This window comes from Glycine max, chromosome 8 (assembly GCF_000004515.6).
Source record: "Glycine max cultivar Williams 82 chromosome 8, Glycine_max_v4.0, whole genome shotgun sequence".
Taxonomy (NCBI): Eukaryota; Viridiplantae; Streptophyta; class Magnoliopsida; order Fabales; family Fabaceae; genus Glycine; species Glycine max.
Window position 1 is genome coordinate 22,407,805 of NC_038244.2, and position 27,972 is coordinate 22,435,776.

Sequence of the window (27,972 nt, forward strand, 5' to 3'; positions counted from 1 at the left end):
GATAACCAATATAAAAAGAAAGAAAAAACTATAACAAAATCTTAAGAATTTATATAAGATTGTTTGATAGATATTTTGTACTAAAAATAAGATAAAATCTATCAAAATTCATATTAAAAATAATTCATCAAAATTTATATATTTTTGAATTATAAAATACATTTTTAAGTTATAAAAACTCCTAATTAAATACCACCAAATTTTTTTATATTCCTTAAAAAAATCCTAATATTCTTAATTAAATAACACAAAACTTATTTGTATCATTTAAAAATTTTGATTAAATATTACAATTTTTTTATAATTTCTTTTTAAAATCCTTTAAAGATGATAGTCTTACTTTTTTTTTGTATGAGTTTATCATTCAACAATTTAAAAACGAACATTATTAATACTAGTATTATTTATCTTTGAAAACCATTAAATGCAAAACCCCACTCCCTCTTAGAAGGGTTTTTGAGCGTCGTGGCCACTGCATCCTTCACTCCCACAACACCATTTTCTGTCTTAAAGGCGGCGACACTTTCATTCCATGTCTCCACTCTCTTCATCTATGAATTTTGAACACTTTTTTTCACTCTTGTTCTTCTTCTCGTTCCTATTCCATTTAGTTTGATGTTCTCCCTCGCCAAGGGACTCGATTCTCTTCCCAACCCTCTCATTCCGCCATTTCCTCGAACATGTGGCGGCACGCCGCCAAACACGCCTGCCGCGGTAGTATTCGCCAGAGCTTCCACCCTTCCAGGCTCCTCTCTCTCTCCCACGGCTCCATTTTCTCCCCCAAAAGGGAGGCTTTCTTGTACAGCGTGGCAAGACTAAACTGTATTGGTCGTGGCGATTTTCAGTTTCAGTTTGGTGCCAAAGGGTATTCCGGTGTTGCCGAGGCGGCTTCTTCCACTGATGTGGAGGAAGATGGTGTTTTTGTTGATGAAATTCAGCAACTTTTATTGCAGGAGATGAATGATGAGGTGGAGAGTCAATTGGTGGAGGAAGAGGGTGCCCCAATTGATGAAATTCAGCAACTGTTATTGCATGAGATGCATAAAGAAGAGAGGAATGAATTGGTGGAGGAACAGGCTGCCCCAGGTGACGGAATTCGAGGACTGTTTCAGGGGATGAAGAAAGAGAAGCAGAAGAAGGTGGTTGGATATAATAGGTGGCAGAATGAGGGGAAGGGTGTGGGGCAGTGTAGGTACCAGGAGCTGAGAAGGAGGCAGGTTAAGATTGAGACTGAGACGTGGGAAGAGGCGGCAAAGGAGTATAGGGAGCTTTTGATGGACATGTGTGAGCATAAGCTGGCACCCAATTTGCCGTACATGAAGTCGCTCTTTCTCGGCTGGTTTGAGCCTCTGAGGGATGCCATTGTCAAGGAACAGGAGATGTATGGTGAAGGGAAGAATAGGACGGCCTATGTGCCATACTTTGTTCAGTTGCCGGCAGACAAGATGGCTGTTATCGCAATGCATAAGTTGATGGGGCTGTTGATGACAGGAACAGAACATGCCACCGTTGGCACTGCCAGGGTTGTGCAGGCTGCGTGTGGCATAGGTGATGCCATTGAAAATGAGGTGGGATGTTGCATTGATTGTGTTGTAACTGTTGTTTGTGTTCGTTTTGTTTGGACTTAAGTCTTATGTGCTCAAATAGTTTAAATTGTTCATTTCGTACTGTTTTGAATTATGTTCTATAAATTTAATTGCATTCCTTTTGTGTTAGTTCAAAAGAACTAGGAACTACCCAAGGAACACCCTTAGAAAACCATGGGAGTTTGGAGAAAGTTCAAAAGTTTGAAGAGGGGGAAGGAGAGAGTATCTTGAGGAGGCAAAGACCTACTTGGTTAGCTCTAATGTTGTAATAAAATTATGGCTTTGATCTTATGGTTTTTAATAGAAAAAAATATAATTATGTTAGAATGCTTTTTGGAGGCAGGTATGGTAGCCAGGTGTGGCAATCATAAGATAAGATGGGGATGAATATGTGTGATGTAAGGTTTTTTTGGGTATCTCTATGGGTATGAAATCGGAGATGAGTAGTACACTACTAGCTACTCAAGCTGATCCGTATCTCCTCAAATCACATGCGCATATTGATGTATATACAATTAAAGTATAAGGCTTGATAAGACTTGAAGATTGTGCCTTTCTAACGGCAAAATGTTCTTTCTTTTTGTCATGTTACCCTATATATGTTCTACAATTTATTCTGAATAATTAAGTTCCCTGGGAATGACATTTTATATCTATAGGTATATTAATTGAATATCTTGTTATGGGTGCAACCATATGTATTGTTTATTATTTGATGGCTCAGGTTAGAATACACAAGTTCTTGGAGAAAACTAAGAAGAAAAAGGGTGATAGAAGCAAGAAAAATAAAGCAAGTGAGTCTGTCGCTGACATCAAAGAGGAACAAAAGCTGCGGAAAAAAGTCATTGATTTGATGAAAAAGCAAAAGCTAGTTGCAGTGAGGGGGCTAGTGAAGGGCAAGGATGATACAAAACCGTGGGGAGCAGCCATAAAGACAAAGGTTTGTGTAGCCTCTCCTACACTGTCTAAATTTCTCTTTTGCTATTTGTTTGCTACTTGATGAGATAGTATCCTATCCACTTCACAGGTAGGAAGCCGTTTAATTGAGCTCTTAATGCAAACAGCATATATACAACCACCACCAGATCAATTACTGGATGCTGCACCTGATATCCGGCCTGCATTTGTTCATTCATTTAGAACAGTGGCAAAAGTGTCAGCGTGAGCTTTATTCTCTGCCTCTCAATCTCATAGTCACCTTTAAATCTTCCGGCAGTATTTTACATTGTTGCTCTGGATTTTTTTTATTTAAACAGTAAAGCAAGCAAAAGATATGGTATTGTTCAATGTGATCCTCTAATTCTTAAAGGACTTGAAAGAACCGTAAGTATATTCCATCACCTTCTGTTCTTCAGTTGAAGTTTAAATTGATTTGTTCATCATTTGAGATATCTCCGAGTAACATTTTTGGTATTGTACTATTGTATTATTATTTGTCAAGGTCTTTTAGCCTTTAGTTTTGAAAAGAGATTTATGTTATGGACTTTTTTACTGATAAGTTAGATCCCTAATTGAATCAGGGCTAGGAAAACTTGGACTTGTAATAATGGCAATGCTGGATCCTGACAATCAAAGGATGCAGATGATAAGTTAGGATAAGAGAGAATTAAGGAGATATGTGAGAATCTAGCTAGAGCTAAATCTTGACAATTTAATCTTTTTCCTATACTTTGAATTCACAATAAGTGTATATATTAGGGAAACTTTAAGCATGTTTAGTCCTACTCCCTCCGGTCTCAAATATAAGAAAAAAACTTTTTTCTTAGTCTCAAATATAAGAAAATTTCAACCAACTCCTGGTTGGCAATTTATCTTTGATTAGCCTCCACACGAACATAGTCACTTTCGACGGTACCCTAAGCTTCCATAGCTCCTTGAACTGATCGTCCTGACCATCTCCTGAAATGTCTTCTCTAATAACCTTATAAGCACTCTTAGCTGAATAACTACCACATGGCTCTGCCGCCCACTTCCACCGATCATGTTCATCCGGCCTGATTCTGAACCCCTCAACATCGTGAAGGAAAGCGATTGCCATATCTATCTCACTATCAAACAAAGGTCTCCTCCACTGAAAATTCCACTCCCAACCTCCTTCACTGAAAGCTCCTACTTGCTGAATGAGATGTTGTTGCTGAGCCGAAATGGTGTACAGTCTAGGGAATTTCACTGCCAAGTTGTTCTCTCCGCCTGTCCACTTATCCTCCCAAAATTTAAATTTGTCCCCGCATCCTACCTTCCACAAAATCGATTTATTCAATTGCTGACCCAAATGAGGGTGATGATATATCGTCTTTAAATCCCTCCACCATAAGGATTCAGAGCTAGCCCTCGAAGGTCCATCAAGACTCCTCCAACCTCTATACTTTGCTTCAAGAACTCTTGTCCATGTCTCCCCCTAATTCTGCAACAGATCCCATTTCCACTTCCCTAACAGTGATATATTAAATGATGTGATATCCTTGACTCCCAGTCCTCCTTGCTCCTTTGGCAAACACACCGTTTCCCACCGGATCCATGGAATCTTGATTTGATCCGACGTGCCACCCCATAGAAAGTTCCTCTGTAATCTGACTATCTTGTTGACCACCTGTTTAGGGATCCTGAAAAAAGATAAAAAATAAATTGGAATGGATGTTAGCACTAAATTTATGAGAGTCACTCTCTCCCCGAAAGACAAATGTCTTTGTTTCCATCTCGCCAATTTTCTCTCGCATTTAGTGGTTAGAGGGTCCCAAGTCTGACATCTTCTGGGATTAGCACCAATATGGATGCCAAGATATGTGAAAGGAACGAACATCAATCTACAATTGAGATAATTGGATGCATCATAAGTCCACTGATCTGACACACCAAAGGCCCCGTAACTACTTTTAGCAAAATTTATCTTTAGCCCCAATGCGAGCTCGAAAGCACGCAATATTGCCTTGATCGCTCTTACATTCTCCATTGTTGTCTCTCCCAAGAATATCGTATTGTCTGCGTACTGGAGCAAACTAACCTCAACCTTATTTGTGCCCGCTAAGAATCTCCTGTATAGACCTCTGTTGATAGCCTTTGACATTAGGCCACTCAACCCTTCAGCCACGATATTGAATAGAAGAGGTGATAACGGATCTCCTTGTCTGAGTCCTTTCTGCGGATAGAATTCCTTTGTAGGGCTTCCATTTACTAACACCGAAATAGAAGCTGATTTTAGACATCCAAGCATCCATTGGGTCCACTTGGGACCAAAACCCAATCTCCTCATCATATAAATCAAGAACTCCCACAACACCGAATCATACGCCTTCTCATAGTCCACTTTGAAGACCATGCACGGTTTCTGGCATCTTTTAGCCTCATCAACCACCTCATTTGCAATCAACACACTATGGAGCATATGTCTGCCTTCTATGAAAGTTGACTGTCTTTCATTAATAATACAGTGCATAACCTTCTTCAGTCTATTAGCCAACACCTTAGCAAGAATCTTATAAGTACATCCTATGAGGGAAATAGACCTATATTCATTCAGCTCTTGAGGATCCGCTACCTTCGAGATTAAGGCTATAAACGAAGCATTCAAACCCCTCGGGAAGACTCCATTGACATGGAACTCATCAAAGAATCTAAGGAAATCTGGTTTGATGACTTCCCAGAATTGCTTGATGAATTTAAAATTGAGCCCGTCCGGGCCCGGGCTTTTGTCACTACCACAACTCCAAACGGCCCTTCTGATCTCCTCCTCCTGAAATCGCTCCACTAACATGACATTCTGCTGAACGTCAATGGTATTGAAGGGAATCCCGTCCAAAGTTGGTCTATCAAAATCCGCTTCCTGGAACCTCTTTGAAAAAAACCTCCTTACTTCTTCTTTGACTTCTGCCGGCTCATCCTTCCACACTCCATCAACCTTCACACCGTTCAAACAATTGGATCGACGCCTGGAATTTATCAGCAGGTGAAAGTATCTTGAATTGCAATCCCCTTCCTTAATCCATCTGGATCTTGCTTTCTGTCTCAACAACGACGCATGTGTTTGAGCTGCCTCCCATAATTCCTGCTGAAGTTGCTTTCTGAGCGCCCGCTCGTTATCTTCCAACTGTCTGTCTGCTGACACCTCATCCAATTTATTTAGCTCTTCCTCTATCTTCTTGAAATGACTATATGTGTCCCCAAAATGATCTTTGTTCCACACCTTTATCTTTTGCTTGAGATCTATGATTTTCTTTTTTAACATATAACCCCCCATCCACTTTGAAGGTTGGATGACCAGCTGTCTTTGACCATCTTCTCGAAAGATTTATCAGATAACCAACAATCGAGTAGTCTAAAAGGTTTTGGGCCCCAGTCGGTATTTTTGGATCTGACCAATACGGGACAATGGTTCGAAAAATTTCTGGTCAGTGTAGACTGAAACGAACCAGGCCATTTGGATAACCATTCTGGAGAGACCAAGACTCTATCCAACTTGCTTTTAGCGGTACCATTTGGTCTGAACCATGTGAATTTCTTTCCCACCCATGGCACTTCTTCTACCTCCAGCTCCTCTATCCATTTATTAAATTCCACAATGCTTCCATCCACCAACTCCCTTTGCGAGGAACCCATTCTCTCTCCACGTGACCTGATGTTATTAAAATCTCCTAGAATGCACCAATATCCATCCGAAATCTGGTTTTTCATCTAAGAAACGGTATCCCACAACACTCTCTTGTCTTGCAGATTACATGAAGAGTAGATATTTACAACATGTACTGACTGCACCTCTTTGCCCCACTTCCCTGACAGCAAGATGAATCCAGCTCCAACAATTATGCTCTCCACCTTGAAAGAGGTTTGATTCCAAATACAGAGGATGCCACCAGCTGGCCCAGCAGATGGATAAAACTCCCAACTGTAGTCAAAATTTCCCCACAAGGCCTGGCACAAATTCTTATTCACAGTCTCCTTTTTTGTTTCTTGTAAGCATAAAAGATCAACATGATGCTCTTTGACCATCCTTCTGATTGCTGGCCATTTAACCCCCCTCCCTAATCCTCTTACATTGTAAGAGATGATATTCATGGGATCCATCTCCTGCCTCCCAACGTAGCTGTCTCTTCTTCGTCTCTTTCTTCCATATCCAACAGCTGTTGAACATAATTTCTTTGTGAAGATCCTGTTGTCAGCCCCAACTCAGTGATCGTCTTCCACACATTTTCCGCTTGAATTTGATTTTCATGCCTTCTGTTTGTTGGTGTGTTCTTTCTGCACTTGTTGACTATCTGGTCCATTTCCATGCTGATGCTGCTGCTTTGCTTCAGTATTGAGATTTTCTGGGCTTAAGTTATCTTGGTTCATCGTATCACCTTCTTTATGGGCTTTTGTTATTTTTCTCTTACTCCTTTTACGGGAGTAAACAAGCCACAGAGTTAGACTGGCTGCTTTTTGAGCTAATGGGCCTTTTTTATTAGGTGAACATGGCTTAGGGGTGGTGTCAATAGCACTGCCCAAGTCCACTACCCCCTTCATCCCCTTGTCACGTGACCTGACTAGGGGTAATTTAAAATTGCGTTCACCTTCAACTTCCTCCTCTCCCTCAACGTTCTTTGTCTCCTCCATTTTTCCATTTTCGCGAAAACTCTCATCAGTGGTAGTTCTGACACTCCCCCCTGTGTCCTCTTCAGCCCCTATTTCTTTCTTTCCTTCTCCCTGCACCGCTATCCCCGATACACTGCAACCCTGCATGCACTGTACATCAGTCTGCACAATGTCCAGGTGTTTGGCTGACCATTGGACAATAGCTTTGTCCGTTGAGTCGACTCTGTTGCTTTGACCAAACACAACACCCGATTGGGTTGCTTGTTTCGCTGCCGCCGCCGGCTCCTGTGCACAATTGCTCGACAGGTGTCACCCTTTTCCAACTCCACGCATCAGCCGATCGTCGTCGTCGGAAACAGCGTCATCGTCGCCATCAGCTTCGTCTGCGCCTGCCTTCATCGCTGTCCATGGTGGTTCAAGCTCCTGATTGAAACATTGTTGACACCCTTCCACTTCTCCCGCCGCGATCTGAGCCGTCGTTCACCATGGCTCCCTTCGAGAGCTCGATATTCAACCCTCGTGTTTCTGCACCCGTGCCTCCACCTGTTACTCTTCTATCCTCCGCCTTATCCACGTTCGTGTCCGATACTTTAGGATTATATCTCCACAACTTCACCTCTCCTTCATCATCGCCTTCTTCGGAATTAATCTCCTCCGATGAGCTAAAGTTATACTGTCGCTTTAGCTGCCACGTGTCACCTAGAAGCCCTCTCTCTTCCGCTACATGCACCAAGAATGTCTCCCCCTGTATCGTGACGTGCACCGTAGGTTGTATCAATGGTTTCCATGGCGTTTTGATTAGGATCCGTGCCACGTCTAGCCTCCTTCGCTCTTCTACATTATCATCGACATCCACCACTTCACCGATACCAGAAACTATCTGTTTGATGTGAAGCATATCCCATGCAACCAGAGGTATTCCCTAACATTGGAGCCAAGTCAGTCTGAAACTAGGGCGTAGTTTTGGGTTCCATTTCTCTATTGAATAGAACAAATCGCCCCATCCTTCATCTTCTTCATTCAACATTCTCTCCACTTTCTCTTCTGTGAGACCAAGAAGCAAAACCATATCTCCGCCGATGTACTTTGGTGATATGTTTTGTCCGTTATCCCACCATATATCATCCTCTATGGTAGCAAAACTTGCTAGGTTTTTCAATCTGCCCACCCAAGCCTCCTTGAGCCATTGTTGGCCCGTCATCGGTATATTAAGGTTGACTTCGAATGAGGAGTTGTAACGAGTGTGATCGTCCTGGGCTGGCGCTTTCTTCTGTTCTGATCTTGGAATACGCTGATTGACCACATCCGCATACGACCCTCGTTGGACTCCCTCCTTATTTCCTGGTATCCTGCTCAGGTACGAGTCTCTTTTCCCCTTTTGTGGATTTCTGGCCTCTGTTCTGACCCCTTCTGTTGTTGATGACTCTCGTTCTTGGCTCTCCCATATTTGGGGACATTAACATTCATCTTCAATCCTCCAAACACCATACTATCCAGTTTCTTTTGGAGTTGTTGTGTGTCCCTCACTCCTTTGAACCTCTCGAAACCATATCTCCTTCCTTGACTATTTCGTTTCCGGGGTATGAAAACCTCACGCACGTCTCCACTCTGTTTGAAATGGAGCCATAATTATTCTATTGTTTTCCCTCCAATGGTCAGACGGGGACCCTTCGTTGTACGAACTTTGGCGCTCTCTCTCCTCTCTCTTCTATTCCTGACTCTCTGCCACCCACTGTTTCTCTCTCTCCACTCTATCTCTCCATCAAATGAGAAGTTCAATGCCAACAAACTGATGGGGTGGCTCATTTGTAACTGTAACAAGGACTTGCCTTGTGTAAGAGAGGAGTGCTTCTCTTGTAACAGAATTCTGTTAGAGTGTGATCAATACAAGATTCATTCTTTATTTTCCTATTATGTGTCTTGTGCAATTCTCGTTACTCTACTCTGTTGTGAGTGTGTGAGGGTGAGAGAGTGTAGAAGATGCCTAACAGCGTGACATGTTTTTTCTTCTTATATTTGAGACTGGAGGGAATACTTGTAAGACTGACTTTGTATAGTGATTTTACCGGGATACTACCTTCAATATAGTCCTAAAATAGTAGACTTACTCCCTATGCATAGAAAAATCTAAATCCCTGATCCTAGAACTAGAAAACTTCCGTGGAAATGTTCAGATTTTGCTGTTGATGTGGTTTATTAGGTAGATCATTATTTTCAAACCCACAAATGTAGTTCCTTGCTTAGCCCATTAAAGGATATCTCTCCAGTATTATGCTCTGTTGGTCATTTCGTTGTCTCTGGTTTTTGCTAAATGGACTTCGGTGTTCAATGGGTGGTGGGGGTAAATTTACCTGCTAGCCCTGGAGTTAATTGGCATTGTATTCATGCTCTTGGCACATCAAAGCTTGTTTCTTCTTTTTTAATATACTTCTATTCCAGCCATAGCCATAGCCTGGCTAGTGGTTATGTCCTAGGAACTGTATTTTATTATTAAGTCCCTGGGAGTAGATTAATAGAGTTTCGTCAGTGGAAAAATCACATACTATATTGGAGTTGGTTGTGAATGAACAAAGGGTTCTTGTTCTCTCACCTGTCTTTCTCCATATCTCTGATTGAATGCGTGAATTTTCAGAGGTTTTCTAGTTTATCTAATTGGGAATCAAAGCTAAAGCATATGGGCAGTTTATTTCAATCAGTTCTCAATTGATGATTGCATCTTAATATCCTATATTGTTTGTATATATTTAGATTTATAGCCATCTTTGCTCCTGTCCATGGATTCTACAAATCATTTATTTATTTTTTAAATTTTCGTTTTTCTACAGGCCAAAAATATGGTCATTCCTTATATGCCTATGTTGGTTCCACCAGTCAACTGGTCAGGGTATGATAACTTACAAATTTATTTGCTGTCTTGCTACCATTCTGTATTTCAATTTTATGGTTGGGTATGATTTTAGGGCTTTTCTTTAAGCTAATGCTATAAATTGGGGCTAGATGGAGGTCCAAACTCCAACCAAGGTAAAAAAAATCTGAAGATAATCAGTATATTATACCCCTTAATATAGTATCCTTTGGTGCATTTGGTTGTTAGCTTCTCTGTGGTAATGCTTGGGCTGTGGCTGTTTTTTGTTAAAGGGTTTTACTATTTCTGATTGGCATTGGGATTAGGCTACCCTGTTAATTCCTGGTGTCATTTTTTTTGTTTTTGTTTTTCCTGCTGTTGAAGATACTTCATGCTTGCTGCAATGTACTTTTTTTCTCCTCAACTACACTATTAACCTTGTAAAAACTGGCATTTACAATTAGCTTCAAAATGTGGATCAGGATTTTCCTTGTACACCGTCGAGCACATGAATCAATGTTTACAATAAGTAAATTACAGCGTTTTTTCTTTTAGCTGAATGTACGACTTAAGTGCTGACTTCTCCATTTTCCCTTTGCTGTATTTTCACAGTTATGACAAAGGTGGGCACTTGTTCTTACCCTCTTATGTCATGCGTACTCATGGAGCCAGGCAACAACGTGAAGCTGTTAAGAGGGCCCCTAGGAAGCAATTAGAGCCTGTGTTTGAGGTCTGAGTTTGTTATAGACGTCAATGTCATGCATGTTGGGTACACTTCACTACAGTGCAAATATTAGTGTTACTCAATGAAGAGTAGTGTTTGAACTGAATTTGTGTGTGGGTGTGTGGGTGAATTCTTTTCACTATGCTTTTGTCTAAACTATATAGGAATTATGGAAGGATTTTTTTCATAAAAATACTCATGATCAGGCTCTGGATACTCTTGGGCATACGAAATGGAGGGTAAATAAGAAGGTACTGAGTGTTGTAGACAGGATATGGGCTAGTGGAGGCCGTATTGCTGATTTGGTGGACCGCGATGATGTAAGTTCAATTAAATGGTTGCTGTTTGTTTGTTGATTTTTTTCTGTTTCCAACTAATTATATTGTAGCTTTGTTAACTTGTTTCATTATTACTATACATAAATCTTACAAGGTCTATGGATTATGAATTTTATATTTTGAAGTTATATGCTTTAAGAGACTTATGTTGACTATAGTTTGAAATGGTGTTTAACTTTCTATTGTTAGGTTCCTTTACCTGACAAGCCAGTTACCGATGATGAAGAGAAGATAAAGAAATGGAAGTGGAAATGCAAATCTCTGCAGAAAGAGAACAGAGAGAGATATTCACAACGTTGTGACATAGAACTTAAACTTGCTGTAAGCTTCCTTGAACATTATGTACATTAGTTTGTAATCATATTCTATGTCTGGTGACACACCCAATGTGGGGTACAGGTTGCACGAAAAATGAAGGATGAAGAGGGTTTTTACTACCCACACAACCTTGATTTCCGAGGGCGTGCATATCCCATGCACCCACACTTAAATCACCTTGGTTCAGATTTATGCCGAGGTATATTGGAATTTGCAGAGGGACGCTTTCTTGGAAAGTCTGGCCTACAGTGGCTGAAGATACACTTGGCAAATCTATATGCTGGTGGTGTTGATAAACTATCACACGAAGGTCGCTTGGTGTTCACTGAAAATCATTTTGAAGACATATTTGATTCTGCAGATAAACCTCTCCAAGGGAGGCGATGGTGGTTGAAAGCAGAAGATCCATTGCAGTGCTTAGCTGTGTGCATAACTCTAACCGAAGCTTTAAGAAGTTCTTCACCAGAAACATTCATCTCACATATTCCAGTACATCAGGTATTTGCATGGTTTGAATGAAGTTTAGCATATATTATCAAGATATGCTTGGGGTTCAAAATTTTGCTTGGAAACGGTTTAGAGGGTATGAATCTCCCATACCTAATAAATCAGGTGGACACTAGGAGTAGCAAGTACTTCTGCTAAAACAGACCACATTACATTATCCCAATCTGAACCAATTCTTTATAATTAATCATGAGTTGGGTTGGAATGTTGAGTTGGAATTTTTATCTTAGAAAGGTTTAGTGGAAGATATCCAATTCTAAATTTATGAAGATAGATTAGCATCTAAGTATCTCCTTTTATGTGTAATGAACATCATATTTCTTGTCAATTGCTATAAAAGAACTTAGATAAGCGTTTGAGCTAAGAATGATAAAAACCTAATTTAAAAAAAAAGTTAAGAGCAAAGTTTTCTTCAAAAAAGTGATGCCACATTAACCCATGTTGTACACAAAAGCCAAACGCCTCAATTTTGAACATTTTCCATTTTTCAGGTTAATCAGGTTACTTTGGCTTTTAAATAGCCTAGTATATGTGCATATAATTTCATTGGATATACTTTGCTTTTGTTTACCTACCTCTGGTTAACAGTAAAAAATATATGGATGATATAGGGGAGTACTACTAGGAGTGCATGAATGATTTTGGTAAGAACAGGGTAGTAATTTTGGTTATCATTACTGAAAAATTGATATACACTGCTCATCTTAAAAGTTCCTAGAATTTAAATTTTGATTTTATCTTTCTCCTGTTGATGAGGGTGAGCCTAGAGGATCAATGGTAAGGTTGATCATTGATGCCTTGTGACATGATGGTCACAGGTTCTATTCACTGAAATAACCACTTTGTTTATGGGTAATACTGCATGTATCTGTCCCTCCCCATACCCACATTGTTGGGAGCCTTGTGCACTAGGGCACTAGGCTATCCTTGTCTTCCTCATGGATATAAGAATTTTTAAGAAATAAGTTTTGGTATTCCTTTAGCATTTTTCTTCATTTGGGTCGTGCTCTTCACTGTTGTGTAAAATGATCAGCTTAATCTATTATTACTGTGATTTTAGGGACTGCTGGGGAGAAAAATAATAGGAGAGGAAGAATAATTATTGTATATTATTTAGGAATAAAAGATTTACATATATAGGCAAGGCTGCCAATTACATAATAAATGCAAAAAGGAAAGTAAATAAAAAGGGATTAGATCAAATCAGAGAGATTTGATTCTGACCCAAAATAATAATCAAATCGGATCAAATTGGAATAATATGATCTTGATCCTAATTATTCAATCTTCTACAAAATTAATTCCAAAAATAAACATCCAGCTGTCTAATTAATTCTTAATATAGACATACAACTGTCAACACCCCCCTTCAAGTTGGTGCATAGATGTGCAACATGTCCAACTTGCTTACAAGAAACTCAAAGTTGGGCCTAAACAATCCTTTTGTAAGAATGTCAGCAATTTGTTGTGAAGAAGGAACAAAAGGCATGCAAATTAGGCCGGCGTCCACCTTCTTTATGAAATGTCTATCAATTTCAACATGCTTGGTTCGGTCATGTTGAACAGGGTTCTAGGAGATACTGATTGCAGCCTTGTTATCACAATACAATTTCATTGGAAGAGTCATAGGAAGCTGCAATTCTTCTAGAATCCTTTTAAGCCATAAAATCTCACAAACACCTTGGGCCATTGCCCTATACTCAGCCTCAGCACTGCTCCTGGCCACAACATCTTGTTTTTTGCTACTCCAAGTAATCAAGTTTCCCCAAACAAATGTGCAGTAACCGGATGTTGATTTCCGATCAGTAATAGATCCTGCCCAGTCTACATCTGTGAATACTTCAATAGCTTGCTGTCCAGTTTTTTTGAAAAACAATCCTCTGCTTGGAGTACTTTTAAGGTACCTTAAAATTCGGTGGACAGCCTCCAAATTTTCTTTGTGTGGTGATTGCATGAATTGGCTCACTAAACTGACTGCAAAGGCTATATCTGGACGGATATGGGATAGATAAATTAACCTCCCCACTAATCTCTGATATCGGGTTGTGTCTACAGGGTCTCCTTTGCCTTCACTCTGAAGTTTCTGGTTGGGGTCTATTGGAGTATTTGCTGGCCTACAACCCATCATCCCAGTTTCTTTGAGTAGGTTCAGAATATACTTCTGTTGAGACACCACAATCCCTTTTTTTGATCTTGCAACCTCCATTCACCCGCAAGAGATGCCTTCAAATTATTTATTTCTTTATAATCATCCCCGGTAATTATAATATCATCCACATAGACAATTAATACAACCATCTTTCCTTCAGAAGAGTGTTTCACAAGCAAGGTGTGATCACTCTGACACTGAGAATATCCCAGCTTCTTAATAAACTGGGCAAATCTCTCAAACCATGCTCTAGGTGACTGTTTCAAGCCATAGAGAGACTTTTGAAGCTTGCAAATCTTTTGATTGAACTGAGATTCAAAACCAGAAGGTGAGTCCATGTAGACTTCCTCCTCTAAGTCCCCATTTAAAAAGACATTCTTTACGTCAAGTTGCTGTAATGGCCAATCTAAATTTGCAGCCAATTATAAGAGGACTCTAATGGTGTTAAGTTTTGCAACAGGAACAAAAGTTTCTGAGTAATCAATACCATAGGTTTGGGTGAAGCTTTTGGCAACTAGCCTGGCCTTGTACCTCTCAACAGACCCATCTTCGTTATACTTGATAGTAAACGCCCATTTGCATCCCACAGTTGTTTTTCCTCTTGGTAGGTCCACCACTTTCCAAGTCTGATTTTTTTCTAGAGCTCTCGTCTCCTCCAAGACAGCTTCCTTCCACTTAGGAACCCTTAGAGCTTCCTGTATATCTCTTGGTATTTCTATTTTTTTCAGTTCACAAGTAAAAGCTCTAAAGGTAGGAGACAACTTTTCATAAGATATAAAATTAGAAATAGGATGTTTTGTACAGGACCTTACACCTTTTCTAACAGCAATAGGAAGGTCAGAATTGTCAAAAATAGGTTCAACAAGGTCAGGAACAGTAAGAACAGATTCAGATTCCACAATATTTTGAATGGGTTGAACAAAACTAGAAGGATTCTTACCTGATGGATCCTTGGATGACCGTCAGTTTCGAGAATCATTTGGTTCTATTCTTTGAGGTCTTTTTTTTCCTTAAGTAAACACGGTCAAAGGGTTGAATACCTTTGTCTCTAATTGTCTCATTTTCAAATTCTGGTTTTGACAATACAGTTTCTGAAATATCATTTTCATGGCTGTCTTGACTTGACTGGTTTGATTCACCCAAATTTTTTGCTTTTCCAATGTCTGCCTCTTCTAAATTTTCCAAAAAATCCAAACTTTCTGAGAAATCTAAATTTTGTGTTTGAAAATATTGAACATCTTCCTCTTGCTCCCCTCCTGAAGACGATCACTAAAAAAAGGAGTTTTTTCAAAAAAGGTAACATCCATAGTAACAAAGGTTTTCTTGGAAGTGGGATCAAAACATTTGTATCCCTTTTGGTTGGGAGCATAGCCAACAAAAACACATTGTTTTGCTCTAGGCTCAAGTTTTCCTTGGTTTGGTTCATGAATATGTACAAAAACAGTGCACCCAAATATTTTAAGAGGTAGAGTACACGAGAGCCTGTTATTTGGAAAAGCACTTGTGAAAACATCTAATGGAGTTCTGAAATTCAAGATTTTGCTAGGCATTCTATTTATCAAATATGTTCCAGTGAGAATTGGTTCACCCCAAAGATATTTTGGTGCCTTATTTTGAAACAATAATGCCCTAGCTACTTCAAGAAGGTGTCTATTTTTCCATTCAGCCACTCCTTTTTGTTGTGGAGTGTCAACACGAGCTTTGATGAATTATGTCATTTTCAAGAAAGAACTTGCTCAAGTGCTTATTAAAATATTCCCTTCCATTGTCACTACGGAAAACTTTTATTTTCACTTGAAATTGTGTTTGTATCATTTGAAAAAAAGTATTGAATATGCTTTCAACCTCAGATTTTGTTTTCATCAAGTAAACCCATGTTATCCGAGTATGATCATCTATGAAGGTTATAAACCATCTTTTTCCATTTGGTGTAGGGTCCCGACAAGGTCCCCAAATGTCACTGTGAATTAAGGTGAATGGACTAGATTGTTTATAATCCTTAGGGGGAATAAGAGGAACGATGATGTTTTGCAAATTGACAAATTTCACAAGAAAACAAATTTGGACTTTTATTTTTAAAGAGGTCAGGAAATAAATGCTTCAAATACAAAAAATTGGGGTGACCTAGCCGAGAATGCCATAGCATTATTTCTTCATCTTCATGAATCAGAATTGAATTGAGACAATTGTCTGGAGTTTCTCCTTAGGACCAGACTCATCTTCAAAGAGATAGAGACCATCAACCTCTTTAGAACTGCCAATCATTCTCTCCCCCGAACTCAACTCTTGAAATTTACATGTAGAGGAATAAAAAATAGCTAAACAATTTAGGTCCTGTGTTAATTTACTTATAGACAACAAATTACATGATAAATTTGGAACATGAAGGACATTGTGAAGGGTTAAAGTTTTAGATACAGGAATAGAACCAACACCGGCTATAGTAGAAAAGGTACCATAAGCTATTTTGACCTTTTTGTGACCTGCACAAGGACTATATGTGGAAAACAATTTTGAACAGTTTGTCATATGGTTAGAGGCTCCAGAATCGATAATCCATGGAGCTTTGGAATCAGGTTTGGAACTAAGGAGAGCAGCAGAGAAAGAGATACCTTTTTGAACTAAAGAAGAGGATGGAGTCATTGACATTTTTGTGGTAAAGAGTTTATACAGGCGCTCTAGTTGTTCCTTAGTGAATGGAGACGACTCGGAGTTGGCTTTCTGGTCCACATTTTCAGCATTTGAGCTTTGGAAAGCCCGACCCTCTCCAGTTAGTTTCTTTTTTGAGTTGGGTGGTTTTCCATGGAGTTTCCAGCAGGTTTCCTTAGTGTGCCATGGTTTTCTACAATGATCACACCAAGGTCGCTTTTTTTTTCTCCTTCTGGTTCGTGTCCCCTTGCAACCAAGGCTGAACTTTCAGCTTCTTGCATCCTTGTACCATCAGAGTTTTGCAGCATGATTTTCCTCCTGGATTCCTCCCTCCTAACTTTAGAGAACACTTCTCACATTGACGGCAGTGGTTTTCTGCCCCAAATTCTGCCACGCACCTCATCCAGTTCTTGATTTAAGCCTGCTAAAAACATGTAAACTTTATCATTCTCTTCTCTCTTCTTGAACCTGGTTGCATCATTGGAATTTTCCCAATCATCCTCATAGCACTGGTCCAGGTCCTGCCAGAGAGTAACCATGAGATTGTAAAAGGTTGTGACATCCTTGTCTCCTTGTTTGGACTGCCACAACTAAGTCTTAAGTTCATAAATCTGAGAAGAGTTTTCTAGATCAGAATAGCAATCGCGGACGACCTCCCACACATCTTTCGTAGTTGGGAGGAATAAGTATGGCTTCCCAATGGAAGAGTCCATTGAGTTGATCAGCCATGCGATGATTAGTGAATTTTTTGACTTCCATCTTGGGAGAGAGGGGTCGGTCACTCCTGATTGAGAGGTGTCTCCTGTCAGGTAGCCCAACTTTCCCTTGTCATCAAGGGCCAGTTTCACGGATTGAGCCCATTCAACATAATTTTTACCATTCAACTTTTGAATCACAAGCTCTAAATTGGTACCCATGGACAGAGATTCAGATATGATAGGGGATGATATAGTTTCATTACCACCAGAATTCGTAGAAGTGGTGGAGGAATTTTCTCTAGTCGCAGCGTTTTTTTCCATGGCGGGATACCACAAGATCAAAGTCGAAGCTTTGATACCATGTGATTTTAGGGACTGCTGGGGAGAAAAACAATAGGAGAGGAAGAATAATTCTTGTATATTATTCAGGAATAAAAGATTTACATGTATAGGCAAGGCTGCCAATTACATAATAAATGCAGAAAGGAAAGTAAATAAAAAGGGATCAGATCAAATCAGAGAGATTTGATTCTGACCCAAAATAATAATCAAATTAGATCAAATCGGAATAATCTGATCTTGATCCTAATTATTCAATCTTCTAGAAAATTAATTCCAAAAATAAACATCCAGCTGTCTAATTAATTCTTAATATAGACATACAGCTGTCAACAATTACCAATTATTCGATGTCTAATATCAATCACCAATTAACCATGTAATACTCATAATTGTCATTGTCAAGTTTATCGTTTTCATCATCTCTGTATGGAATGAATCATGTTTATTAACTCATCACTGAACCTGTACTACCATAATTTTTCTCTCTTAGGATGGCTCCTGTAATGGCTTGCAACATTATGCTGCCTTGGGGAGAGACAAGGTAAAGGCGTAAAGGCCTCTGTCACTTTTCTTTTTTCCCCAGTTCTTTGGTCCTAGATATTAGAATTCAAGTTAGAGAATGAATATTAGTTAAGAATGTAGCTCATAAGATTTTGATAATTGTTGAAAATGATTTTGACTTGAGTAGATTAACATCACATCTCTGTACTTTCATACTATTTGGTTGATTTTTACTGTCAGGTTTGTTGTCTCTTTTGGCTTTGTCCAAACTAGTCTTGTCATAAGTGGCACTTTTCGATAAACTAAGTGAGTGAGAGAGAAAATGAAAAAGATAAAGCTGATATTATTGCTCAGAGAGAAAAACTCAATGAGTTAGATACAATAGAGGTATTTAAAGAGTTTTGACTTGAGAAACTAACTCTAACTAACTTCTAACAGAATGTAACTACTTGGGTGCAGTTTAGTGAAAACTAACAACCCTTACAACATATACATTGCTGTCTAATATGAAACAAAACTATTTACACAGTTATGTATTTACATACTCCAATACTCCCCTTCAAACTCAAGGGGAAGAGTTTTCAGAAGAAACACTCTTCACATTGAGTTTGTCTCGAAGAACTTCGAACCTTAAGGCAGAGAGAGGCTTAGTCAGAATGTCAGCCCACTAATCCAGAGCTGGACATTAACAATAGTGAGCTGCTTGGCCAAAATTTTTTCTCTCACAAAGAATACATCAATTTCCATGTGTTTAGTTCTGCTATGAAAGACTGGATTATGAGCAATGGAGACTGCACTCTGATTATCACAGTAGTGAAAGAGACTTGTAACTCTGTTAGCAAAGTATAAATCCAGGTTAATTCAGTGGAAGTTTGAGCTATGCTGCGATATTCAGCTTCTTTGCTGGACCTAGCATAACTTTTTGTTTGCGAGACCACCAAGATATCAAATTTGGACCAAGAAAGAAGGCAGCTCTTGAGGTTGAGCGCCTATCATCCACATCAGATGTCTAGTCAACATCACAGAATGCTCAAATGTTCAAGGGCTTTGCAATATAGGTGGGCTGAAGTAGCAGTGAGACAAGGTCCCTTTGAGATATCTTAAGATTCTTTTCACCACTGTCCAGTGAGAATCTAGGGGAGCAGCCATAAATTGACAAACTTTGTTGACAACAAAACTGATTTCAGGTCTAGTAAGGGTAGCATATTGCAATGCACCAACCATAGACCTGTATAGACTAGGATTGTGAAAAGCATCGGCCCCATGTCTGGACAGTTTGCAGTTAGAGACCATTGGAGAAGAAATGGAGTGAGCCTCAGCCATATTAGTTTTATGGAGTAAATCTCGAATGTATTTGCTTTGAGTCATCAAGATAGACTTATTTGACAGATACTTGATTTATAGACCCAAGAAGTAATCTAAATGACCAAGCTGTTTAACAGAAAAAGCAGTATTAAGTTTGTCTGTAAGCTGCTGAATCAAAGAGGTTGAGCTGCCTGTCAAAATTATATCATCCACATAAACCAACAAATAAACAGTATGCAATTGATGCTGGTAGATAAACAAAGAGGAATCACTCTTGCTGCCAACAAAACCAAGTTGTAGTAAAGTGAACTTAAGTCTATCAAACCACTACCCAGGAGCCTGTTTTAAACCATAGATATTTATTGAGTTTACAGACTAGTGACCTGTCAGTAACTTCAAACCTAGGAGGTTGTTTCATAAAAACAGTTTCTTCAAGAATCCCATTTAAAAAGGCATTATTCACATCAAGCTGAAACAATTTTCACCCATAGGACATATCAAGAGTAAGGATAATTCTAATGGTGACAGGCTTGATCACAGGTGAAAAAGTTTCATGAAAATCAAAGCCATGAACTTGATGGAACCCCTTAGCTACTAACCTTGCTTTGAATCTGTTAATAGAACTATCAGCATTTTCCTTAACCCTGTACACCCATTTACAGCCAATAGCCTGCCTTTTAGGAGCTAATGATACCAATGCCCAAGTATTGTTCTTCATCAAGGCATCATATTCTTATTGCATAGCAGAGAGCCAGTCATCATTTGCTAGAGCTTGTTTTACAGTCTTAAGCTCAGAATGAGTGAGAAACAGTGAAGGGTGGAGTCTAGGATTGTGAATACCAGATTTAGATCTTGTTTGCATGGGGTGAGTGTTAATTGGGAGAGAGGTACATGGAGTAACAATGTCTGAAGTGGATGTAGGAATGGTAGTGAGCTCAGAATTTCGATGTTCAGTAGAAATGGATGTAGAAGAAGTAGATGTTGGAGGTACAGACATAGTAGTGATGGGAGAATGAGTGGGCAAAGGTGAAAAACCCGGAGGAATGAGAGGAATAAAACTTGAATTAGTGGGTGGTATAGTTGCAACACAAGGTGGAGAAAGGTTAGGACTGAGACTAAAGTAGGAATCCAGACTTTTTGTGGAATTAGAGGAGGAAGGAAAAAGATCAGAGAGGAAATCTTTACTCATTAAACAAGACATCCTTAGAGATGTAAATCCTTCCAGAAGGTGACAAGCACTTGTAGCCTTTGTGAGAAGAAGAGTAACCCAGAAACAGTCACTCTTGAGACCTAAAATTAAGTTTGTATGTATGATATGGTCTTAGCAAAGGAAAACAGGCACGTCCAAAGGTTTTGAGAAAGTGATAATCAGGCTCTTTATTGAACAAGACAACAAAAGGAACAACAAATTTAAGAGTAGCAGTAGGTAGCCTGTTAATTCGGTAAACAACTGTTGTAAAAGCATAGTCCCAAAACTATAGAGGTAAAGAAGCATGATGAGTGTGAGGACAAATTAGTCTATGTTTTCTCTCAACCACACCATTTTGATGATGAGTGTGAGGACAAATTAGTCTATGGGAGATGCCAAAGGAGGCTAGGAAATTAGAGAATGGTCTGTGATCCCTAGTCTGACTGAATACTCTTTATCTAGGTATTAAGTTGTAACTCAACTATAGATTTAAAATTTTTCAAAACAACAGTGGTTTCAGCTTTGGACTTTATAGGAAACATCCATGTGTACCTAGAGAAAGCATCAATGAAGGAAACATAATATGTATAAAAAACATATGAGGGGACATGTGAAGGTCCCCACAAGTCAGTGAAAATAAGTTCTAAAGGTGAATATACAAAAGTGGAATTGTGAGAAGGTAGTCTATGAGCTTTACCCATACAACAAGAGGAACAAAATTCTGTGAAATTTTTATTCAAATGGAAAATGTTACAATGATTAAGAACAATTTTCATAACATGATCATTTGGATGACCTAACCTAGCATGCCAAAGGTTGCCAACATTGGTAGAAGAAACAACAGATTTTGAGCCTATATTAGAGCTACTATTGACATTTGCAGTTGAATAAGAGAGGTCAACATTTGTAATTGGAATAGAAGTGGACATCGGCAGTGATGGACTCCTTGAAGTTGAAGATTGTTAAATGTATAGAGGCCATCAGCACCCACAAATCCTTGAAGGAGGACCTTATGTGTCTCCTGAGATTTGACAAGACAGACATCAAGATGAAATTCAAAAAACACTGAGTTATCTTTGGCAAATTGACTCACTCTTAACAAATTTTTTAAAATAGAAGGGGCATGTAACAGTTTGTGAAGTTTAAAAGTTATACCAATATCAGTAGGAGAAATAAAGGTGGAGGAACCAGTTTTAGAAATACTTAAACCTTTACCATTGCCTATAAAGATCTGATCTGGGCCATCAAAATGGGTGAACTGCTTAATGTTTTGAGAATCACCAGTAATATGAAAACTAGCTCCAGAATCTGGTATCTGGAGCTAGCTGGAGCAGTCCCATGAGAGGCTAAGTTTGTAAGCATGGCACTGGGCTGATTATGGCCTGAGCCTGTTGACTTAGAGTTGGGATTAACCCAAGTGTTGGAGGTTCTAGGTGGACCAGCTGAATAAGGAATGGGCTGCATCGTAGTAAGATCAAAAAGAGTGAGGGACTCATGTGATTGAAAGCTAACATTAGTCCTGAAATGACAAACATTTATAGTGTGCCCATATTTGAGAGAAATTTGGCACTGGAAGTTAGCAAAACGACCACAATTGCGGCCTCTGCCAGAGCCACCACCCCCACGTCCAGTTTTTCAATCAGAAAAGGTACCACAGCCACCGCCGCGTTCATACGAGTCTTGATAACCACCAATTTTGTAGGTGTTTGGATGCGAGTAGCCTTGAGTGTAGTTTAACGACGCAGAATTGGTCGTTTGAGCATCTCGATTGTAGCGTGTAAGACAAGTCTCATGGCCATCAAGAAGAGCTTCAATTTTTGCAATAAAGGGAGTACGCTTCTTACTCTTGATAACAGAGATAATTGGCGTGTAATCTGACGGTAACCCTTCGAGGAGTGCATCAACATACTCCTCGTGACGCCAGTTAATTCATCAATGTAGCCTTTGATTTTGCGCAAGTATTCCTCAATTGATTTTCCATCAAGACTGACAGCATGCATGGCAGATTAAAGTTGTTGCGCATGAGATTTGGTGTGGAGGCTAAAGTACTCATGGATTTTGTCCCAAACTTTATACGAGTGATTGAAACCAAGAACTCTCAACAATACGGACTTTGAAAGTGTAGATTGTAGCCAAGCAAGAAGCGTTTGGTCTTGAACCTCCCAGGTTTCATATTCTAGATTAACTCGATCAGCAATGCGATCGTCTTAGGTGAGGTAACACGGAGGAACGATGGGATTAACCACAAATTGCTGCAGCTTGTGCGATTTGATCACTGGCTCTACGTGTTGACGCCAATGCAAATAATTGGAGTCATCAAGTTTCTCTGCAACCGAATTGGGAGATGATTGAGAAACAAAATTGGAAGGAGTGGAAGCCATGGACGCACAAAAGGAAGCTTCGCAGAAGAACAAGCTTACGAAAAAATGGCTCTAGATACCATTTTCGATAAACTGAGTGAGAGTGAGAGAGAAAATGAAAAAGATAAAGCTGATATTATTGCTCAGAAAGAAAAACTCAATGAGTTAGATACAATAGAGGTATTTAAAGAGTTGACTTGAGAAACTAACCACAACTAACTCTAACTACCTCTAACTAACTTCTAACAGAATGTAAACTAACTCTAACTACCTCTAACTAACTTCTAACAGAATGTAACTACTTGGGTGCAGTTTAGTGAAAACTAACGACCCTTACAACTTATACACTGCTGTCTAATATGAAACAAAACTGTTTACACAGTTATGTATTTACATACTCCAATAGGCACTGGGCAAAACCTATGCTCTTGTTGTCCTGTAGTGATTTATCAGCAGACGTGTAATTATCATGTGTTCAGTGAGAACTCTTAACTGATGTTCCCTTTATATCTTCATCTCCTACTATGTTTATTGTCCCTATCACTTGACAATTTGCATGCCTTCTATTATATTTTTTATCATAACATTATTGCCAATCAGAAATGCCTGTCTAATAATTTATTATTTAACATTTTTATTCAGTTAGGGGCTGCTGCTGTCAATCTAGTTGCAGGAGAGAAGCCAGCAGATGTTTACTCAGGAATAGCAGCTAGGTGAGTTAGTTTATTGTTGCATATAGCTTAAAATTTGAACCGCTACCAATTAGCATTTAGGTTTCTTGTTTTTTTTTGGGATAAACAAAGAATTATTTATACATAGCAGGACAATATATAATGCCTAGAATGCCAATAGAAGTTGAACACAAATACTGTTCTTTTCAACAAGATTGGACCTACTATATGTATGTATTTTTTTTCTCTCGAGGTCCTAATGTTTTCCTCTCAATTAGAAATTTAGGAGGAAGAGAGGGGAGAAGCCCCAATGAGCATGAACCTGCTAAATATTTCTCCAAGGAATTTTCTATGATTCAGGTGGATGCATTTGGTTGGAGAGCATTAGGGTTAAGTTTGATGATGACATTGGGCCCTTTTTATTATCTTAGAAAATTTATTGGTAGGCATGGAAGTATTCAAAATTTCTTTTTGTTAGTAGGTTATACTTTTACAAAGTTTAAGGAAACTAATGGTTGATTTTAGCAGTTACAGACAGCATGCCGACTTTCTTGCATTACTGTTGGGGGTGTTAGAATTGTTGGATGATAAAAGGAAGCAGTGTTTGACCACTTTGTTTTTGTCTTTGCTATGGAGGATGTTTTATTGTGCTCTTATGTATTTTGTTTTTCTTTCTAATAAAATTTCTTTTATAAAAAATTATGTGTATGGAACTACAGTCTTTCCGTTCATGTTATTAGTCTGCTATTTATTTGTAGTTATTATGATATGTGGAAATCTTTTCTTTACTTTTTGGTTTCGCAGCCCTTTTCTTAAGATGCAAATCCTCCCTTGTGAGAGGGATGATCTCAAAATAAACAGCTCAGTTATAGAAAAATCATTTCTATGCAGAGTATCAAACATCATGCAAAGGGATGCTCAGAAAGATCCTGCAATTTTTCCTGATGCTCTTCATGCAAGGACTTTAGTTAATCAGGTTCTTTTCTGTTCTTTTGATCTGATAAGGTTCATATTTATGCAAAGATATTGGCTACTTATAGTTGTTGGAAAGTCTAAATTGTAGTTTGCTTGGAATCAGAAACTTGAATGAAAATAATTTATTGCGTAACCGATTCTAGTTAATGCTGTACATTTCTCATTTCACTCCTCATCTCAACTGATTTTGGGCTGATCTTGAACTTTTTTTAGGTGGATAGAAAATTGGTTAAGCAGACAGTGATGACATCTGTGTATGGTGTCACATATATTGGTGCAAGGGAGCAGATAAAAAGGAGATTGAAAGAAAGGAATGCCATTTCAGATGATACAGAGCTCTTTGGTGCTTCTTGTTATGCTGCAAAGGTTTGAGAGTTAAGATGTCTGTTTTAAATGCGTAGTCCCTGTTGGATAGGTATGTATGTGGTGGTTGTTTAATCTTTATTCCCTTCTCACTTCTCAGGTCACCTTAACTGCCTTAGAGGAGATGTTTCAAGGTGCACGAGGTATCATGAACTGGCTTGGTGACTGTGCAAAAGTATGTTGCATTACTCATTGTACTGACGTGTGTTTGGATAGAAAATTGGTGAAGCAAACAGTGATGACATCCGTATATGGTGTCACTTATGTACTTAGTGTATGGTATGATTATGACTAAGACAATTTGAACAGGTAATTGCTTCTGAAAATCAACCAGTGCGCTGGACCACTCCTCTTGGACTTCCTGTGGTGCAACCTTACCGTAAACTAGGAAAGCATATCGTGAGTGCAATAGAATTTTCTTGGAATTACATCCTTAATACTTCTTTCAAGTTCCTAGGATTTCAAGGCATTCTATAAGTTAATAATCTATTGTTATTGTTATATGGTTGCAGATCAAAACTTCACTTCAAATGTTGACATTGCAACGGGAAACAGATAAGGTAAGTAAATTTCACATCATTCTATAGATATGGGAATGGGAAGTATTTTGAATAAAATTAGGATCCCCCCTCCCTCCCACCAAATAATTTCCATCTTAACCTTAAAGATAAATTTCTGGACTGAGAGGTTTGTTTTAAGAATGCCGCAAAAATTCATGCTATTCTCTGTATCTTTATTCTATGTATCTTTTACTCATCAGCACCTACCAGTATATTGCCTGCACAGGAATTGCTGCTTGCAGGCTGGTGTGGTTTTATATGCAAGATGCGTGAGTATGTGTGATGATGCCCTTTGAGTGGTTGCTGTGATCAATCTTGGATATCCTACTTTAAGCTTCTTAGCCAATGTTCAGGATTTTTTTTGTTTTTTAGAATAGTTGTCTCAAGGAGCTGGTAAAGAAGAAATTGCAGGGTAAAATCACTTGTAATAAAAAGGTTCTACTTTAAGCTTCTTAGCCAATGTTCTATATATCATTAACAACTATCTATAAACTGAGCAAAAAAAAGAAGATGCAAATGGATATTTTGTTAGAACTGTAAAAAGTAATTGCAGGGTAAAATCACTTATAGGAAAAAGGTTAAAGTTTCATGCTTGGGAATTTATGATTCCAGTTAGTTGGAAGACTTTACAACATGCTTGGGAATCTTCCTCAAGTAATTGTATCTTTGTATAAACAAGTTAACAGACATTTCTATCATAGCTTAGGGGGGAGAAAATTTTGTTATTTTAATTTATATTTTCCAGAATTAAATTGTGTATTTTTAATTCAAATATTCTAGGTCATGGTCACAAGGCAGAGGACAGCATTTCCACCAAATTTTGTTCATTCACTTGATGGGTCACATATGATGATGACTGCAGTTGCCTGCAAAAAGGAAGGTTTGAATTTTGCAGGTATTTCCTTGTTAGGCCATTTCTGTTGTTCCCCCTTTTTCAGTACATGACCCTACTAGGGACTAGGGCCAGCCCCACCACTGAAGTGGTGCCTGGGGTGAAGGGAAAAGGGGAGGGATAATTCCATCAAAGAGGGGTGTCGAACCCCTACACCATGCAAATGTCCCAAACAAGTGAACCAAGCTTGTGGTTCCACTTATATTTAGTTGTTTTAGTATTATGATACTGATGATGAATAATTTCTGCTGCATGCTTGTAGGGGTTCATGATTCATATTGGACGCATGCATGCGATGTGGATAAAATGAACAGAATACTGAGAGAGAAGTTTGTAGAACTCTACGAGACCCCAGTGCTGGAAAATGTATGGTTTAAATAAGTTATTTACATCCAATGCTTTTGTTCCTAGATATTCTAATTATATTTGTGATGAATCTGATTTCATGCCTGAATATATTAGATTTGTCGAATTACAGATGTTTCTTTGGGGAGTGTGCTGTTTTCTGGGATTTGAATAGGGGTCTTGCCAACTAGTTCCCTTAGGACATTGGTTAAGAAACTAAAAGAAGAAAATATTTATTGTGGAGATTATAGGATAACGTAAAAAAAGTCATGAACAAACATATTGCTAGATTTCTCATCTATTTATTTTGTTAACAGTTACTGGAGAGCTTTCAGAGCTCTTTCCCATCATTATCTTTTCCATCCTTGCCTGAACGGGGAGACTTTGACTTGAGGGAAGTTTTAGAGTCACCATATTTCTTCAACTGATCACCATCTTCTGCCTTCACTAAGGCTTGGACTGTCTTCTAGGGCTTACTGATAACATCTCATGTAATGTCTGAGAGCATGGCAAAGACAAGATGTCTTCTGAAAGTTCTCATTGTAGAGGCTATTTCAATGGCTTTATATATCTTCAAAGGCATCCGGAGAACCTTTGTGGTATGATAGGAAATTCACCCGTTGCCAACTTGGCTGGTGATGTATGGATGAATAAAGTTTTTGAGGGTGTACACATATTATACGAGCTTATGAAGCTGGTGCAGCATTCAGGAGGCTTCCAAGGAAAGCCAAAGGGTTAGAATTTGCATTTCCGGACACTGAAGTTTGCACAATGAATTTCATTTATTGATTTCAAGGATTTGGAGCATCATTAACAATGAGTGGCAAATCTGACAGTTCGGCTCCCAAGTCACCATGGAAATTATGGTATGGGTAGCTGCAAACCATCCTGAAATCAACAGAGAATTCTACACTGTCCATTCACATTTGTACAAGGTTTTTTTTTTTTTTCTTGTAAATATGAAGATGAATTTTTTTTTGAATTAGTGTACCTACATGGTTTATAGTATACGTGTACTATTAACTTAAAATTTTTTAGTGACAGCAATCAATGCCATATTGGTCATCAGTTCAAGATGGTTAATGCTTAT

General features: G+C 38.8%; 1 protein-coding gene across 5 annotated transcripts; it reads left to right on the forward strand.

The window, feature by feature from the left end:
- Window positions 1–431: 431 nt before the first annotated feature.
- On the forward strand, window positions 432–27,965 carry LOC100781410 (DNA-directed RNA polymerase 2B, chloroplastic/mitochondrial). Of its 5 annotated transcripts, none has more exons than XM_014779241.3 (19): window positions 432–1,568; window positions 2,311–2,526; window positions 2,614–2,747; window positions 2,843–2,909; window positions 9,977–10,035; window positions 10,609–10,726; window positions 10,927–11,040; window positions 11,248–11,379; window positions 11,458–11,874; window positions 18,212–18,262; window positions 23,719–23,789; window positions 24,552–24,723; window positions 24,936–25,088; window positions 25,186–25,260; window positions 25,395–25,484; window positions 25,598–25,645; window positions 26,426–26,540; window positions 26,800–26,903; window positions 27,200–27,965. In XM_014779241.3, exons 1-19 carry the CDS (start codon window positions 681–683, stop codon window positions 27,308–27,310), a joined length of 3,135 nt encoding a protein of 1,044 aa, XP_014634727.1. In that variant the 5' UTR covers window positions 432–680; the 3' UTR covers window positions 27,311–27,965. The 5 variants fall into 5 exon arrangements, 4 of the variants coding, with proteins under 4 accessions (XP_014634727.1, XP_003530460.1, XP_040874368.1 ...); XM_003530412.5 differs by having other exon boundaries at window positions 24,639–24,723; XM_041018434.1 differs by lacking the exon at window positions 18,212–18,262.
- The last annotated feature ends 7 nt before the right edge of the window (window positions 27,966–27,972 follow it).